At 38.2% G+C, this 19,776-nt stretch overlaps 1 protein-coding gene across 8 annotated transcripts in view; it reads right to left on the bottom strand.

Annotated features, from left to right (window-relative positions):
- The window catches only part of GREB1L (GREB1 like retinoic acid receptor coactivator), a 245,998-nt gene that overhangs the window by 46,997 nt on the left and 179,225 nt on the right, over positions 1 to 19,776 (bottom strand). For 7 of the 8 annotated variants that reach the window (XM_046671347.1, XM_046671354.1, XM_046671355.1 and 4 more), the window contains 3 exons: positions 18,876 to 19,004; positions 18,186 to 18,320; positions 15,173 to 15,370 (listed from right to left, as the gene is read on the bottom strand). In XM_046671347.1, the coding sequence (XP_046527303.1) occupies positions 15,173 to 15,370; positions 18,186 to 18,320; positions 18,876 to 19,004 (462 nt within the window). The remainder of the gene's footprint in view (positions 1 to 15,172; positions 15,371 to 18,185; positions 18,321 to 18,875; positions 19,005 to 19,776) is intronic. The other variant, XM_046671352.1, reaches the window with a different exon arrangement.

Genomic DNA, 19,776 nt, shown 5'->3' with positions numbered 1-19,776 from the left:
TCAAAATCAATTTATAAAAATTAGCTGCATTTCTATATACCAGCTGAAAACAGTTAAGAAGTGTGTTTTTAAAAAAATTTACAATAACATTAAAAAAAATTAAGCACCTAGGAGTAAGTCTTATAAAATGTATATAAGACCTTCATGGAGAAAATGATGAAACTGTTAATGACATTAAATAGAGCTATATTATAAAATATAGTTAAAACTAAATTCTTTTCAAATTTATTTAGAGATTCAATGTAATTCCAATAAAAATTCTAATAGTTGTTTTTTTAGCTTGAAAAATTGTTTAAAAAATTTATATGTCAGAGCAAAGGACCAAGAATAGTCAAGACAGTCCTGAAGAAGAAAAGGTGGTAGGGATTTGCCTTGCCAGAGACTAAGAATTATAGAGGTGTATTAATAAGATGGAGCAGTTTTGGCACATGGGTAGACCCTAGAAACAGACCCCCACGCATATAGAAACTTGATTTATTATGATAAAGCTCACATGGCAGATCAGTGGCAAAAGTATGGGCTCTTCGGTAATTGGTGCTGAAGAACCAAGAAATTATATTGGACTTACCTGATACACAAGAAATTCAGGTGGAGTAAAACTTTAATGCAAAAGACAGACTAAGACTTTTAGAAGACAATATAGGAGAATAATTGTATGACCTCATAGAGGACTTCTTATGTACAAAAAGCCGAAGGATAAATTAAGCTTAAAACTTATATTCATCAAAGACATTATAAATAAAAAGACAAGCCTCCCAAATCTGTAAAAAATATTACTAATGAAGGATAAGTATTCATAATACATTAATTACTCCTACAAATCCAAGAGAAAATGGGCAAAAAACTTTAATAGGCATGTCCCAGAAGAAGAAACCCAAATGGCCAAGAAACATTGGAAAAGATGTTCGACCTCATTAATAATAAGGAAAATACAAATTAAAACCACAACAGAATGGAATCATAGCAAATTAATAAAAATTAAACAAGATAATTGTAAGAAAGAAGTGGATGGAAAAAAACCCTATGTATCTCCTCATTTCTGCAAAACAAATTCAAGAAGCATAAACCAGAAACTAAAGAGATTGGTTGCCAATGGCAGGGGTGGGGTGAGTGGAAAAAAGGTGGAAAGAAGGGGAGAATGGGAACAGGGTAAGTATGAGGAGGGAGAGACAAGTCTCTGAATATACCATTTTGTATAGCCTTTGCTCTTAGAACCACAGCAACAAACAAAATCAACCAAGAATGGAGTGGGGGGCGGGGGAGGAATGCAAAATAGAGTCCAAACAGTAACAGATGAAACCTAACATAACCACACTGATGGGGATGAGGATGAAAAGAACAAACCCAAGTAAAATCAGTGTCTTGGCTGGATACTATAAGGCTAAAGACAAAAAGAACTGTACACAAAAATATGAGTTAGCAAATCAGCTTCTCACAGGGGAATGGGTTAGTAATTGCATAATTTCTAGAAAAAAATAAAAGAAGTGAATAGAGCATAAATAATGAGAACCAAGTTTCTCCTTATCAGAGAAAGAAGTTACGAAAAAAGAAAGGAGAAAGACTAAAATGAACCTTGTGGTGTACATACGGAATTGGAGGTATCAATGTGAACTCATTTTTTTTTGAGGAAGATTAGCCCTGAGCTAACATCTGCTGCCAATCCTCCTCTTTTTGCTGAGGAAGATTGGCCCTGAGCTAACATCTGTGCCCATCTTCCTTTACTTTTTATTTGGAATGCCTGCCACAGCGTGGCTTGATAAGCAGTGCGTAGGTCCACGCCTGGAATCTGAACTGGCAAACCACAGGGCTACTGAAGCGGAGTATATGAACTTAACTGCTATGTCACCAGGCTGGCCCCTGAACTCATATTTTTAAGAATAGATAGATATATAAATAAACAGGTGTGTGTGTACATGTGTGCATGGGTTAATATACATACATATATTTCTTATGTCTGTCTGCTGAGTAAGTCAAGGAGCAATGACACCCAGTAACAATAAGCACACTTAGCACCCAGATTTTGGTTTCTAAATACCATTCTTGGGGCCGGCCCTGTGCCCAAGTGGTTAAGTTTGTTTGCTCTGCTTTGCCGGCCCAGCGTTTTGCTGGTTCAGATCCTGAAGGTGGCGTTCCAAATGCCACAACTAGAAGGACCCACAACTAAAAGATACAACTATGTACTGGGGGGATTTGGGGAGAAAAAGCAGAAAAAAAAAACACAGTTGTTAGCTCAGGTGCCAATCTTTAAAAAAAAAAAGAATCATTAAAAAATAAAATAAATAAATACCATTCTTCAATAAAAGGACTAAGGGTTCACTGGAGAAGAGGTTAATTCAAAGTTTGGGGTGGAGAAATTAAAAATAACTCTGGAATGTCTTGTGGTTCTAGAAAATAAGGAAATACATGAAAAGGGATGGTGACATGTTAAAAGAACATAAGCAATGTAGGTTCATCAATTGTAACAAATGTGCTACTCCTGTGGGGGATGTTGGTAACAGAGGAGGCTGTGAATGTGGGGTCAGATATGAGATGTCTCTGTACTCTCCTCTCAATTTTTTCTGTGCACCTAAAACTGCTCTAAAAAAAGTCTTTTAAAAAAAGAACAACACCAGAGCTTACCTGAAAGAGTTCCCAATGACCAAAGCTAGAAAACTTGAGCACCAAAATAAATAATAATAGTGCTGGGAATGACCCATAGCATAAAATAAACATTCATGAATCCATGCTGATATAAATAAACAAATAAATAAATAAGGAGGAGGAGGAACACCTCTTCCTTACAGAAAGATTAAATTAATGAATTCCTACTAATACATGTAGGCAAAATGATGGAAATGTAAATTCACCATTATGCAAACACCACAATAACTTGCAGGCAAGATCCACTGATGGATGCTAACAGCATAGTCTCAAAGTATTCCCCCAGGACTTTATATAAACTACAAAGAGGAAAATAGTAATTTTACAGTGGAGAAACCCATCAGACACCACCTTAATCAACTGATTGGGGTTAACATCACCAATAATAAAACATATCAAAATCATGTATTCCCTGATATGATGCACTAAGAAGGACATCATATCACTTTTGTGGTATTCTTGCCAAAAACACGTAACCTGAATTAATCATGAGAAAACATAGGACAGTCCCAAATTGAAAGACCTTATACAAAACAACTGACTAGTATTTCCCCCAAATGTTAAGGTCATGAAAAGCAAGGAAAGACTGAAGACATGCTACATATTGGAGGAGACCAAGAGGACACAACAACTGAATGTGATCCTGGAACAGAAAAACAACAATAAGAAAAAGACTAATGAAGTCTTTAGTTAGTTGATAGTATTGTTTCATGATTGATTTCCTGTTTTGATAGCTGTACTATGGTTATATAAGTTAACTTTAAGGGAAGGTGGTGAAAGGTATACATGAACTTTCTATTGTACAGCTTTATTGACATATAGTTCACATAAAATTCACCCATTTATAATGTGCAATGCAATGTCTTTTACGATAGTCAGAGTTGTACAACAATCACCATAATCAATTTTAGAACATTTTCATGACCTGAAAATGAAACCGCATACTCTTTAACCCTCACCCCTCAATTCTCCCCTCAGTCCCTCAGCCTTGGGCAGTCACCAGTCTATTCTCTTTCTCTACAGATTTGCTTATTCTGGAAATTTAATATAAATGAAATCATAACGATATGTGATCTTCTGTGATTGGCTTCTTGAACTTGGAATAATGTTTTCAAGTCTCATCCATGTTGTAGCATGCATAAAACTTCATTTCTTTTTATTGCTGAATAACATGTCATAGTATGGATGTACCACATTTTATATATCCATTCATCAGTTGATGGACATTTGGACTGTTTCCACTTTTTGGCTACTATGAATAGTGCTGTATGCACATTTTGTGTACAGATTTTTGTGTGGACATATGTTTCCACTTCTCTTTCATTTCATACTTAGGGGTGGAATTGCTGGATCATATGGTAACTCTACGTTTAACCAACTGAGGAACTGCAAGACTGTTTTCTAAAAGGCCTGTGCCATTTACATTCCCATCAGCAGGGTATTAGGATCCAGTTTCTCCACATATTCGACAACACTTGTTATTGTCAGTCTTTTTGATTATAGCCATTGTAGTGGGTGGGAAGTAGTATCATTGTGGTTTTGATTTTCATTTCTCCACTTAGCTAATGATGTTGAACATCTTTTCATGTGCTCATTGGCCATCTGTATATCATCTTTGGGTAAATGCCTATTCAGATCCTTTACCCATATCTTAGGCTGTCTTTTTATTATTGAATTGTCATAGGTCTTTAAATATTATAGATATAAGTCCCCTATCAGATGTATCATTTGCAAATAATTTCCCCAATTCTGAGTTCTCTTTTCATTTTCTTGAAAGTGTTCAAAAAGCACAAATGTTTTAATTTTGATGGTATCTAGTTTATTTTTTTATTGTTTGTGCTTTTGGAGTTATTTCTAAGAAATCACTGCTAAATCCAAAGTCATGAAGATTTACACTTTTATTTTCTTCTAAGAATTTTATAGTTTTAGCTGTTAACATTTAGATCTTTGATCTATTTTTAGTTACTTTTTGTTTGTGAGGTAAGGGTTCAACTTCATTCTTTTGCATGTGGCTATCCAGTTACCCCACCATCATGTATTGAAAAGATTATTCTTTCCTCATTGAATGGTCTTGGTATCCTGGTCAAAATTCAGTTGACCATAAATAGGAGGGTTTGTTTCTGGACTCTCAGTTCTATCCCATTGATCTATATGTCTATTCTTATGCCAGTACCACACTGCCTTGATTACTGTAGCTTTGTATCGAGTTTTAAAATGGAGAAGTAACAGTCTTCTAACTTTGTTCTTTTCTTAATAGTGTTTTGGATATTCCAGGTCCCCTACATTTCCATATGAATTTTAGGATCAGCTTGTCAATTTCTGCAAAGAAGCCAGCTAGGCTTTTGATAGGGGGTGCAATGAATCTGTAGATTTGAGGAATACTGCCATCTTTGAAATATTAAGTCTCCCAATTCATGACTATAAGATGTCTCCATTTATTTAGGTCTTTTTTAATTTCTTTCAACAATGTTCTAGTTTTTAGAATATAAGTTCTACACTTCTTTTGTGAAATATATTCCTAAGTATTTTGTTCTTGTTCATACTATTATAAATGGAATTGTTTTCTTAATTTCATTTTTGAATGTCTTGTACTGTTTTGTGACTTTTCTGTAGACCTAAAATTATTTTAAAATTAAAAAATTTAAAATAAGCATGACCATATCAAATATTTGCCACTGAAACACATACACAGCTAGTGGGAGTGTAAATATAACCATTTTGAAAATAATTTATCACTATTTAGTAAAGTTGAAAATATATGTAACCTATGCACTAACAATTCTATTCCCAGAGAAACTCTTGTATATGTGTACCAGCACTGTTTGTAAAAAACTAGAGACAAAACAAATGTCCATCAGTAGTGGAAATCATTTTTTAAGATGTGTGGTACATTCACATAATAGAATAATAAAAAGCAGTAAAATGAATAAATTACAGCTACACACAACAACAGGGTCAATCTCAGGAATGTAATGTTGAGTGTAAAAAGTAAATTATTAACGAATGCATAGAGTGTGGTTCCACTTACAAAAAGGTTTAAAGTATATGACATTAAACAATATATTGTTTAGGAGTTATGCATTATGGCAAAACTATAAGCAAAATAAGGGAATAATAAAAACAAAATTCAGGATAATGGTTACCTTTGAAAGAAGAAGGAGGTTAGATCTGGAAAGAGAACAAAAGTCTTCAGTGTTCTTTATTTTGGTGGGTACATGGGTGTTCACTATGCTGTGATTTTTAATACCCTTTATAAATTTTATCTATTCAATATTTAAGATTTCTTAAAAAGAGGGAATGTGAATGTCTATCCACATTTTAGAAAATATTTGAAGACATTAATAGCTATACTAGATTCTATCTGATGGATATATTATCAATAAACAGCAACTATGTTTTCTCCTCACTTTCTATTTTGAATAGTATAGAAAAGTTGGTGCAATAAAACACTTGTATACCCTTCCATTAGTTTCATCAATTGTTAATATTTTGCTACGTTTTCTTTTTCTCTTTATTACTTCTTATTTATTGTTGTTGTTGCTATTATTGCTGAATAATTTGGAAGTAAGTAACTCATCATAATATTCACCCCTAAATATTTCATAGGAGCAAAGGCATACACTTACATAACTACAATATCATTATTATATCCAAGGAATTGAACAACGTCGATATAATATTCTCTAATACATGGCCCACATTTGAGTTTCACCAATTGTCCCAGAGCTGTTTTTATTTTATTTTTAATAAAATAAAAAAGCTTTTTATTTTACTTTTAGGTCCAGGATCCAATCAAGAATCAAGCATTGCACTTGGTCGTCATGTCTCTTTATTCTCCATAATTGAAACAGCCCCCTGCCTTTTTTTCTTTTTTGGTCTTTTCACTGATATTTTTTAAAATGCAGGCTAATTGTTTTGTAGAATGCCACATCATCTGGATTTTTCCGGGAGTGTCCTTGTGATTAGACTCAGGTTAAACAGTTTTGGCAATTATACCACACAGGTGACATTATTTATTTCCCTCTGCTCCTAATGTCAATCTGTCCCATGATTGAAGATGGCAAAGCTTGATTACTTGGTGATGACAGTGTCCACTGCTGGATTTCTCCATCGTAAGGATACCTTTTACTTTTGTAATTTTCAATGTGTGATGATGCTTTGAGACTGTGCAGCTATTTGTTCCTGAATGACATTGTACCTAATGATTTAGTATACACTGACGATGCTTCTCAGAGTCAATAACTACGTTGGTAGTGCAAAATAGGGGTTTTTATAATTCTATCATTTTCCTCTATTTATTACTAGTATTTTTTTGTAAAGAAGGGCTTGCCCCCCACCTCTCACTCCTCTTGTCTCTTTTATTTTTTAGTATTACCATGGACTCATGGGTTTTTAAAAAAATTCAATAGGTTGTAATCCATTGCCATAATCCTTTTTGACACTTAAGATTACCAAATTTGATCAGTAAAATCCCGTTCAAGGAAGCTGCTATGTCCTTTTGACACATCCCCATCAATCTCTGAGTCCCTACCAAGCTTTCTCGCTTTCTGGCACAGCAAGTATTCCAGACTGTCGCACCTCTGAGCTGGGACACTGGAGAGTACATTTATAAGCCAGATCTAGAGGGAGGCCAGATGTGCACATTGATACTGAGATGTCGCTGTTTTTAAGACTTTTCAGTGGACAGAGCAAGGAAACATTTAATTTTTTTCAAATTATGTGTTCATACTTATATCTCCAATTTAAATCTAAAAAGGATATTCCTTACTTTTCCCTATTCCATACCTGAGGCTCCCTTGTTTCATTTGAGAACTCTGGTGTTCAACAATATTAAAATATTTACCTATTTGCTGTATCCTATGATATACACAAAATACGTAGTTTTAAAATTATCCTTGCCACTCCCAGCAACAAACATAAGAAGTAAAATTCAAGATTTATTTGCAATTCTTTTTGCCCTTGAGATATATCATATTGAGAGTGCATAATAAGAAAACTGCGTTCAAAAAATACTTGAATTAATTCTTTTTGGCGTGTGGTTATGTTATCAACTTGTGCAGTTAGGTTCATTTATTTCTGTTTGTATTCAATATTAAGTTTTTTCCCATCATTTTAATTCATGTTTTGAATATGTAACTCATTTATAAGGATCAAAAGTCAAAACTATATAAAAACTTATAGTCATCCCATCCCTGTCTCTTTCACCCCATATGGATAAACTTTTTCATTTATTTCTGGCTTAGCCTTCATGTTTTGTTTTTCAAAAATATGCACAAAGGCGTGGAATCTGAAAATGATCTGAAGTGTTGAGAAATGGCTGGTCTGAGAAAGGTCACTTTCTGTCTTCTTATTTATCACAGTTCTATAGGATTAAAGTTTATCTTCTAAGTCAGGAGCAAATCTGTCACATTTTTCCAACTCCACAATAAAAAAATGGACATCAGGAGGGTCCCCTGGGGTACCAACGGTAGCACAGAGAGATTCAGGGCCATGTCTACCTAAATACTAAATCTTACTTTTGACATGAGTGGGAATTTAGGAGGCATCAGTAATCCTTCTTTTATGACATTTTGCAACTCACTGAGTTCTCGAATGGAGCCAGCGGTGGCTGGGAATTGCTGTGATCCTTAAAGGTGGTCAGTCTGAACCTTGGGGAGCAGCCACAGGTGGTGCCAGTCGTGGACATCTTTCACAGAAATAACCACCTCGAAAGGCCCTGGAGAGAACCTTCTAGGATGCCAAGGACTCCAAGCAGCTAGCTTGTAGTTGCTTATGCCCCTTTTTTCTTTATTGAAGGCTACAGGAAGCCAGGTGTGTTTAAGGAAAACTTGAGCATTGGCCTATATTCCCCTTTATGGGATTAAAAACATCATCATGTCCTCTGAGGCCGTTCCTCTAAAAACTCTAAAGGAGAAGCAGCAATTTTTCGACCACCCAAGGGCCTGGAAGGGGAATAATCCAAGAACATATGCACCAAACCCACAACACCTCTGAGCACCAGCGTCAAAGGCCACAAAGGTGGAAAGTGAATGAGCCGCCAGAACCATCAGTGGAGGAGCTAATCAGTCTGAATATCAAGTAAAACCGATACTTGATCTAAATGTCCAGGAATCTAAAATGTCCAGGTGTCATTAAAGATGACCCACTATTCATCTCAATGCCCCGTTATACTGCCTATTTATTTGGAGAGAACAATGTATTCTGGCTCAAATGTTCTTATCCCTCGATGTTTTTTAACAAAGAATTTATTTCTAAATTTTTTATCTCATTTTTGTTTCTTGCTCTTTCTCATCAAAAACATATCCCAAAGAAAAAATAAAACTACTCTCAGTTTTAGCTGTTCATCTTCTCTGTTGCTAGAATTAGTATCTTCAAAGTTTTGGTATGTAAAAACATTCTAATGCTTAAAAGGATATGAAAATCAAGAAAATATTGAATCATTAGAGCACACCGGGTTTTTAAGTATTATGAGAACAATGTGCATTCTTTCACCCTGTCAATCTCTTTTCAGCCAATAAATTACCTGGGAATTGAAATCGCTGGTTAAAATCCCTGCTAATCGCTTTCAGGGCCCATTGTATCAGCAGTCCCTTTGTCTTCTGGTGGCCCAGCTGGCTCCCTCTGTCCTCCCGCTGGCAGAGAATTCTCTGATCTGGGTTTGGTAGGACTTGTCTATGTGGGTGTACACTGCTGTGCTGTTTGCTTGGGTAGGGAGGGAGGCAGCACCAGAACTGCACAAGAACAGCACTCTGACACAGAGGCAGCTTCAGAGCCCTGTGTGACCGACAGATGCACCTGATCAGACACACTGGAGGCCTCTACTCTTGGCCAAAGTAGATTTCTGAAATATGGGTTTTTTTTTTAAAGGTTGGCCCTGAGCTAACGTGGTGCCAATCATTTTTTTTCCCTTCTTCTCCTCAAAGCCCCTCCAGTACACAGTAGCATATTCTAGTTGTAGGTCCTTCTGGCTCTGCTATGTGGGAGCGTGCAAACTTAACCACTCCACCATGGGGCTGGCCCCTAAAACATGGTTTTAATGACTACATTTGTTTTTGCCAGAGGACTACAAATACTACTCCTATGTCTTCCTTTTAAAATAGATGTTAACTTAAAATTCAGTTCAAAAAAGTGTTACAAAAAATTAATTTCAGCAAATATTAAGTGTCTGCTGTGCCACAGACAAGACAGACACGTTCCCTGACTATGCAGCTGAAGAGAAAGAACATTAATAAACACACAGGCACAACATGGTGCAGCGTGCCATGGCTGGAGCACTGCAGGGCGCAGATGAGCACCAGTGCATGAGTTGTAGAAGAAAACCTAGGAAAGAGCATGCCTTGGAAGCTAAAGGAACTGCAGTGTTTAAAGGAATGGAAGTCACCTGTGCAGTCAAGAGTTTACGTAAGATAAGGACTGAGAAGGTCACTGGTAACATTGGGGAGAGTCCCATAAGGGTGGGAGTTGGAAGTCCAGGCCAGTTTGTAGGGTGTTGAAAGCACCTGGGAGCTGAGGAAATGGAGATAACAGACTACTCTGCTTGGCAGTTAGCTAGAGGAGGATGCAGAGGAGGGTTAGGTAAGATTAACAGAGGCTTATTTTGTCTTTGAGAGAGTGAGGCAGGTTTAAATGGATGGAATGAGCCCCAGGAGAGAAAGAAGTTGAAAGTGGCAATGAGAGAAGAGATAATCAATAGTGTGAGGTCCAGGAGAATGAGGAGAGGATGGCACCTGGAGCAAGGGGGGAGAATGGGCTTAAATAGAGGAGGGCAGCTCTGTCACTGATCAGGAGGGAAGGCGAAGAGAGAGGTGTGCGTACACTTAGGTTTCTAGATTTGGAATCAAGATGTTTTTATCTGAAGTTTTCTTCTTTTGGGGGCAGAGGAAGGAAGAGTAGGTGGCACGGTCATTTGCTAAGAGAGAAAGATGAGGTCAGAAATTTGAGTGAAATAGAGTCTGTAGTAGTCAGCCACTATGGAGAATGGGAGAGAGGTCCAACTAAAGAACCAAAAAAGAATATATGATTGCATCAATTGGAAAGATTGATTTTTTTCCCCACAGTGTCCAACACTGTGAGTATATAGGAGAGGAAACTATGGTCTGACACTGGGGATATCTGGAGATGATTCCAGGATCCAGCAGAGTCTGGGATATGACTGGGGAGCAGGTGGTTGTGAAGGAGCAGGGGTAAAGGTGTTTGACGATGAGCAGCTTAAGGTACTGAGAAACTAGGATATTGGCTGGGTCCTCCACCTGGATACGAAGTACCTCTGGATGATGGCGTGTTGGGAGGCAAAGACTGTGAGCCAGGTGCCAACGTTTATAAACCAGGGGTGGGCACTGGGCAGCTAACTCCTTAGTTGGAAATTGACTTTAAGAATGCTAACTTTAGGTATTTGTTATATTTGTACAAAGGAATCTCTGGCGTTTCCCTATTCTACCTCAGGACAGAATGGTTTCCTAGAACTACTTTCTTCCCTGGAACCCCATTTCTTGCTGCCTTTGTCACTGCCCAATAAATACTGTTTTTTCTGCTTAAGTTTTAGGTGACTGACAAGGAGGTATAAGGTTGATGAGACCAAGAAAATATATTTTAGAAAGTGAAAATGGCTTCCTCCGCTCTTCACTTCCCCTCCTAATCTCTACCACCTCCTTAAAATTTCCTTATGTCCATTTAAACAGAATAACCTATCTACATATCAGCAGATGAAAACTTCTGTTTCTTTTATAATCAGGCATGTGTGGAGGCATCACATTTGTGTCATTCCACTGAGCATGATAAAATTTCCTTGACTGGATACTGCCAGATCTGCTCCCGTTCACTGGGGCTCCCACAGACACCATTTGAAAAGCAGGAAAATATGAGCAGTCACAAATACTTCTTGTTTTCATCCCACCTACCTTGAATTGAAAGTAGCTTGCATTTTGATTACACCGATACTCTAGGATTCTAATTTACAGAATTTGAGGTCTCCTGAATTGGAACAATTATGCCACAACGTCACATTTTTTTAAATGACGCTAAAACAAAAGTATTTCCTGTGGTCTAAAAATTCTTTATGCTGCTTCTCCACTGATCAGGTTACAAGCCCATCTGGGGCAAACTTAAAACTGTTTAACCCATTTCATTTCTTTTTTCACCTTCAAATTCTTTCCATGATGTTTTCTTTTCCTCCCTGCCTCTCTTCCTTAATTAGAATGTGAGTTGAGGTATCAAATGCTTTGCCTTTGTGCTGGGTCTGCAACAACACGATGGTTTCTATTTTCACTTTTTTCTTTCAGCCACGTGTGGGCTGCCAAGGATGTGCCCTTTCTGCATGCCCTGGGTGCGTCTCCCTGCCTGGGGCTTTTCCTGGCAGGCTGGCTCCTGAAATGCTTCCTTTAGGGAAAGGCAAATGGCACCAGAAAGCAGAGCACTTGGACACTGTTTCTCCCTCTGTCTGTCCCTTCCCTCCCTCCAGCCCTCTGTTCAAACAGTAGTTGAGCACTTACTGGTGCCAGGCCTGAGAAGGGCACCAAATGAGGCGCTAGGCACACAGAGAGGAAAAAATGGCCCTCGTCCACAAGGTACTACCCTCTGTGACCTTAGGCCAATGAAGCTCTCCTTGATTCACATGGTGAAATATGAGGAAATTGAATCAGATGATTTCTTGAGAATCCTTTCTGTTTTCAAAGCTATGATCATTAAGACTTCTTTTAGTGGATAATCTCCTGCTATTTACTCTGCTCTGGACACTTTCTCTTTACACTTTAACATGGTCTTTCCTGTTCTATTATCAATTGTTATGTGTTCCAAGAATATGAAGTATTTAAATGTCAAAACAAGTAAATTTTGGTGTCGTTATGATGTGGAATACTATACATTCATTAAGAATGATGCTTACAGGCTTTAATGACTTGGAAAAATGTGCACACTATAATTTCAAGTGAAAAAAACAGGCACAGGGAGAGAAGAGAGACCGGAACACTAGGTATTAAGTCATTTGTTAACACCCAGATTTTAACAGTGGTTATCCTTGAAGGGTGGGATTATAAATGTTTAAATTTTCCTACTTTCTTTTATTTTTTAAAATAAAGAATACCATAACTATGCTTTTTCTATAATGAAAATGAATACAATTATTTTTAAATATACAGAAGTGATTGTTTTTGCCGCAAAACTTCAATGTGTATGCCAAAGCCAGATGTGAATAATGTTTAAAATATGCTTTACCTTGAATTTCCAAATCTGCTCATAACATTGATTTTTTTGGATTCCAACCTTATGTCAAATTCTGGTACCTTTCTGAGGAGTGATAATCTTAAGATACTCCCTGTGGAAAAATCTGAGGCTGTTGAGATGGGAAAATGAAGGACCTATACAAATTTTTTCATTTATCAAAAATGCAAGGTTTTATTTAGGGTCTTATATTTATTAAGAAAGGTGAAAGAAGAGGTCATCAAGAGGTTATTTCAGGAAAAGGCTCTGCATAACCGCTGACCATGGATGATTTCACCACTTGAAACAGGTGCTATGATGTGTTTGCTCAAGCTCGATTTGGGATATCAGATCACAGACTCAGGAAGGCCACGAATGCCAATTGGTACAAGTAAAACACCTATAACAGAAGGCACTCCCTCCACGGTATGAAAGTGGAAAACCCATAAGAAATAAAAAATCTTGTTAATACTCGTGGCAACTAAAGCCCATCCATTTCCCACAATGGAGAGGGGCAGAAAGAAAATGCAGAAATGGCCAGCAGCTGAGGGAGCCTAGAACTCACTCTGGTTTCTGGGAAAGCTAAGAGAGAAGGCATTTGACCCTCTCTAGCTAATCACCTATAACTCAGTATTTCCAACAGGTCATTTTGTAACTTGTCACTCAGAATTTTAGAGGCCGAAAAGACGATTGCACTGTTAACCAGGCGCTTGGGCCCCCAGAAGGCTTTACAAGTGTCAGTCACAGCCACTAAGAGATGTTAAAGGGGGGAAAAATCTATTGTTAGCTCATTTGGCTCACGGAACTAACAGTGAAAGATTTCCCAGATAGCTGAGCTACTCAAAGTATGGTCCTCCGACCAGCAGCACTAGCATGCCCTGGGAGCTTGTTAGAAATGCAGAATCTGAAATAAGTCAGACAGAGAAAGACAACTACTGTATTATCTCACTTATACAGGGAATCTAAGAAACAAAACCAACCAACCAACCAACCAAACTCACAGATACAGAGAACAGATTGGTGGTGGGTGGTGGGTGGTTGGTGAAGGGGGTCAAAAGGTACAAACTTCCAGCTATAAAATAACCCATGAGGATGTCCTGTACAGCATGGTGACTATAGTTAATAATACTGCACTGCATATTCAAAAGTTACTAAGAGAGTAGGTCTTAAAAGTCCTCATCACAAGAAAAAAAATTCTGTAACTGTGTGTGGTGATGGGTGTTAACTAGACTTATTGTGGTGATCATTTTGCAATACATACAGATATTGAATCATTATGTTGTACACCTGAAACCACTATAATGTTGTATGTCAATTATACCTCAATTAAAAAAAAAGAAACGCAGAATGTGGAGCTCACCGAGACCCACTAAAGAGGAATTTGCATTTTAACAAGATCTCCAGGTGATCTGTATCTATGCTAAAGTTGAAGGAGCACTGTATGATAGGCATGGAACATATAAACTGCATTTAAAGCTCTTTTGAATTTTTCTGCTTTCTATTTGTTTTTAAATATATTGAAAATAAAAATTTTTACTGTGGCAAAAGGATTCATCCTCCAGCTAAAATCTGTGTGTATACGTGTGTTTGCATGTGTGTTTCTCCCAGCTAAGGTACTCAGAAACAACTTGACATTTACAATTTCCTGTTCAAATCTAGTTTACAAAAGGCAAGCAATTTTCAGCAGTCCCAATTTTCTAAATTCCTTACTGCTTCTAATTTTAAGAAAATTTTATGTTTGAAGGGATTATTTACCACAGACTTCTAAAATTTTTGCTCCCAACCTTTTTATATTTTCTCAGAAAATTATTTTTTCCTCCATATTCATTCTCTTAAAGCCATTAGGAGAAGTTCTAACTTTGTATTTTTTAATGAGGCATTATCATTATTGACTTGGAGGATCTCGTTCTGATTTCTAGGTTGAAAATGTGCTGGTGGTGTGCTAAATGTCTAAGAAGCCACCCACAAGAATGTGACACATCCGAGCCATGGAAGGAGTTCAGGTGGCATAGACCCCATCACCCCATGCAAGGCTATCCTTGCCGTGAGAAAATTTCTCTTCATAGATGAGTGACCAGCTTCTAGTCCACCGATTATGTCATAGACTTAACAGTATAAGGCAAGCATGCATATGAACTGACTCTTGACCCAGGAGGGAAAAAGGTCAGAGTACTTTGAGGGAAAACTTACACATATTTGAAGTAACATTTAAAATGCTCTTATGATTTTTATTACTGCAAAAAAGTGTCCTATAAACATTTGGATTAAGAAAAAGAAAGAGGCAGAAGGAATCTAAGGCTGGATCTAGGTAGGGTCCTCTTTGAAAGTTCAATCTTACCCGATTGTCGAATCCGTTGCAGAGTTTGCTGGACCAGAACCTCTGATCTTGGGACTATGATGATGAAGTCCACTTTGCTGAAGTGGCCAAGGTCCAGGCTCTGGCTGCCGCTGTCTGCTATAGCACACACCTGGGATAAGAGTTTTCTGGCAACTGTTAGCTGTGGTTGATAAATTTGGAAGGTTTCATTATCTAAATCTAAAATAAAAAAAGTCATAAGAACAAGATTAATTCACTTCCGTGATGGCCACTATGAATCCATGAGGGGACATATAACACACACGGTAAAATAATGCTCTGGCCTCAAGAATTCTCACTTCCTATTTTCACTCTCTTTTGAGTTTTAATAGGTTGGCCTGTTTTCCTGAACTCTTGGCTGAAAGGATGTGCTCAAGAGTGGATGTGGTAATTTTACAAATGTATTATTTTAAATCAATTGATTGTTTCACAAATCACAAATTCCACACCCCTCGCCTGCCCAGAAATGGCAGGGACAGACCACACCCTTGCAGCTGAAGCCAGGACTCATCTCTGGAAAGGGGAAGAAAGAGTTTCCAGTTTTCTTTAGGACTATCAGCACAGGTCGAGTGCCCGAGCCCAGACCCAGTTCAGGGAAGGAGGCAATGCTGTAAACATAATAATGCTGAGTTCCTTTGAACCTTTCTAGATGGCACCACAATAAACATTTCCTCTCCAGCAAGTCAGTTGCAACATGACTTTAAATTCCCTTCCCTTTGACTGCATAATGGAGGTCACAGAGACACTGCCTTCACCTTTCTTCCCACTTGACTTTGCCAGTGCTTGTGACCTGGCAGGTCTAGGTGGTTGTGGTCAACTCCAGTGCTGACGCCTGTACTATCTGAAGAGACCTGGCTCATGACATGGCCAGCTGGCCACTCAATAGGTGACGTATTAGAGAAACATTGCCCAGTACTTACTCTAAGCATGCCAGCAGCTTTTTATTACAAGTTATAACCAAGCAATCAATCTCTCTTATACGTGCAAGCGCACACACACACAAACAACGGAAGAGACAGGATTAGCCAGCTAAATACCTGAGCAGGCAACATTTAATACTTCTTTAAAGGGCTGCTTTTTATCAGGAACACGTGTAGAAGTTTGACTAGAACACATGAGGACCCCATTAACATGTGCTAATTAATGTTTTCTAAAATCAAACTGCAATGCAGTCAAGGCAAAGACATAGTCATGATAAGCCAGCCACCATGGAACCCTGACAGTGAGTGGGGATTTATACAGGTGGGTCTCCCTATTGGCTGAGAGAACCCACGAGAAAAGCCCAAAGCTGCTACTGTAACCAAGGAGCCAGGCAAAGAAAGGGGTACTCATGATTTGATGAAAACTAACATCATCTGTTGAGTGTTTTGCAGACAAAGTTTCAGGAAGAGCCTAACCACAGAAGGTTCCCACAAGCAAGCCAGCTGAAGCCGGATCTAGCTGCCTCAAACTGCTCTAAAATAAAGTGAATTGTTTCCATTATAATTTCATTAACATCTTGAATTCTCCTCCTGTGGGAGGGGCAAAGCAGCCATTTTTAGATCATGTCACATATGTAGTAGCATGTGTGCGTGCAACACATGCGTCTTAAAAGAACATGGCTGTTAGGCAATAAACCCCAGTCTGTCACCTTTTCCTTAACTGAATATTCATGAACTCTACTCTGAACTAATAATAAAAGGACCTTTCAAACTCTTGTTTGGGGAAGCACTGCATTGGAAGCTGTCTCCAGTATTCTCCACTGCTTGTGCACGTAATAAACCTTTCTTCACCTACTTCTGCTTTTTGGGTCTGCACTCACCAAGAGACGAAGCCACTGCATTCAGTTACACAACTTTTAATAGTAGCCCAAATAATTTGACCCACAAAGATTACCAATCAAAATAAATCTGTCTTCTGATAGGTTATTTCATTTCACAGATTACACAGGTGGAGACTGACATAGATGATGGAATAACTTTGTAGAATTTAGCAAATTTTGAAGTTTGAGAAAACCTAAAAATATCTTTAAGTAATGTTTCATAAACAGGGAATCAAGGATATGTATATGGGATCTGTAAGTACTCTGAATATTTTTAAATTCTAACTTTGTTCATAATTCAAAATAGTATAAACACATTTTAGGTCATCTAGATGATCACTTTCTTATCAAATAACATCTAGAAGTCAAAAAATTTTATTGCTCGTATTTGAATTTGTTTTATAACTGAGCTGGTGCCAAGCCATGCCACTTTTATTGCTGAGGTAATATTTATATATAAATGATACATTCCTACCAAGCAGAGGCCAAAAGGCTTTCAGCAGCAGCTTACACGGATCTGTTTCATATCTATCTTTCTCCTGTTCTTTTTTCTGTCCTTTCCTATGTTGTCCCTATCAAATAGGGAATTGAGGAAGAAACCTGAACCCAAAGGAATCCAATCTAATGATTGAACTCCTCACCCCTCGTCCCACCATCCCCCTTCGTGTCTTGAAAGCTTGTTTTAGGGCAGATAATGTATGGGTATCGTTACTCTATCTGCCAGGAAGGCCTCGCTATCCCTGAGATGAGGTGTGTTTCACACGTCAGAGAGCAAATGAAGGGAGTGGAGAGCCAGGAGCCCTGCACAGCTGCAGTCTAGACTCTTCTAAGCAACTCTTTGAAGCCCTCAGCAAGCACTGACAGCTCTCTGGGCACAGCTGGTGGAGCTAAGGAAAGCACACCAAGGACCCTAGAATCTTTCAAGGAAAAAAAAAAACGAGAGAGAGACTGCTTAAAATAAAGTCTTTGACTTTGATTTTAATTCTAGGAGACATTTACTAAGAACAAGGCCTTTGATCCAGGCCAGATGGTACGACATTTTTAATCTGAGCCAGATTTATCATGTAGATAATGAGGGAAAGCCTGTCATAGTCTGTAACTTGAAGAAGAGCCCTCAAAACCTCAGGATGACTTAGCTTCTATAATGTCTGTCCTAAGGGCTGAGTTCCAATTTGTGGTCTGAGGCGACATTACCCAGGTTTTGCGTGGGAATCATGGCGGCAGCCTCCTGAACTGACACGCATTCATTAAGGTCTCCATCGAAAGGGGTAACAACACTGTCTCCTCTTCTTTGTTGCATTTTTTCCAGCAGCTTGTCCAGGTCATCGCCTATTACCAATAAAGCAGAGATGAGAAGATTACAAGGAATGAAATGTTTGTATCAGTCTCCAAGTTGGGCAGTTGAGCTGGCTTTTCATCACGATTTGTTGGTCAACCAGCTTTTCATGTCCAAGTTTACACTTGGCCATCCCTATAGCAGTGTCTCCATAGCCAGGCTACCCTCGTTTGTATAGTGCTTATAACTGACATGCTTTCACATCCGTGTCTCTTTTGGCCTCCATAATACTCACAGTTGGCAGAATGGGACTGTCTTATCTCCATTTGACATATTATAAAACTGAGATCTGGAGAGACAGAGTCTCACCCAAGAGGACAGAACAAAGTAGTGGCTGAGCTGTGGTCTCCCACCCTAGTGCCTGTGCACCGTCCTCTGGACCCCCCTGCTGTGTCAGTAACAAAATACTCAGGATAAATCATTCCAAATGAAGGAACGTCGCCAGCAAGCTTAAGCGTCACTCTCATCTCCTTGACAGGCTAAGATTTAAATTCAGAAAATCACGTAGCTTGGGGCTGGCAGTGTGGCTGAATCCCACAACCACTCACCTAATGATGTGGTTTTGAAATGCGACGCCAGGAAACTGACCTTTCCTGTAATGAGCTCATAACTGATTTCTTTCAGAAACTCACTTGTGGTGAGCATGCTCTCCGCCAGAGCCCTGGACTGATGCTGACCTGCAGAACAGAGGAAGAGATGATGTACCAGAGAACAAATGTCCACCGGTATCTGATTTATCATCACAAACACTGGACACAACTGAAGTATCTAACTATAGTGACTTGGTTAAGAGAATTATGGCACATCAAAAGGTGGACAATTACACAGAATTTGAAATGACAATTTTAAACAGAAAATGTTTATAATATAATGTTAGGTAATCAAGGGAAAAAATGACATAGCTTCTTGTTTGTAACTGTAAAAACACACCATGCACGTGCTTAAAGACTAGAGAAGAATGTGAAAAACCTTTAAAAATTGTGTTTTCATGGTTATTATGAATATCTATCTTAAAAATATAAACATATTGTTGTTTTTACAAACTAAAATGAAAAAAATTGATTATTACACTTTCTGATGAAGCTTTCTGAAAGAGATACTTATCATAGAGAGATGGACAGGCAGGTTTTGCTAATGTGAGAGGATCTGGCCTCTTTGCTAGGAAGAGGTGAGAGCTATTTACTAGAGAGAAGAAAAGCAAAACGTAGTCCCAATGGCTACTCAGGATGGTGCCCGATAGAAAATCAGCACCAGAAACAAAAATAAATTTTGTAATGTACCAGCTTTCTAAACCTTTTCTTTAGAGTCAATGTTGTAACATTAAATATCCTCTTCAGTGAGGAGGTGAATACATGAGTGATGTTCCTGGCAAGTTTGATTAACTGGCTTAGGCCACCTGTGGCAATGGCTTTATCACATGTTAATGTGGCAACATTTCCAAAACCTTTT

The sequence above is a fragment of the Equus quagga genome, chromosome 9, assembly GCF_021613505.1.
Source record: "Equus quagga isolate Etosha38 chromosome 9, UCLA_HA_Equagga_1.0, whole genome shotgun sequence".
Classification (NCBI taxonomy): Eukaryota; Metazoa; Chordata; class Mammalia; order Perissodactyla; family Equidae; genus Equus; species Equus quagga.
This window is presented reverse-complemented; position numbering and strand designations above follow the sequence as displayed.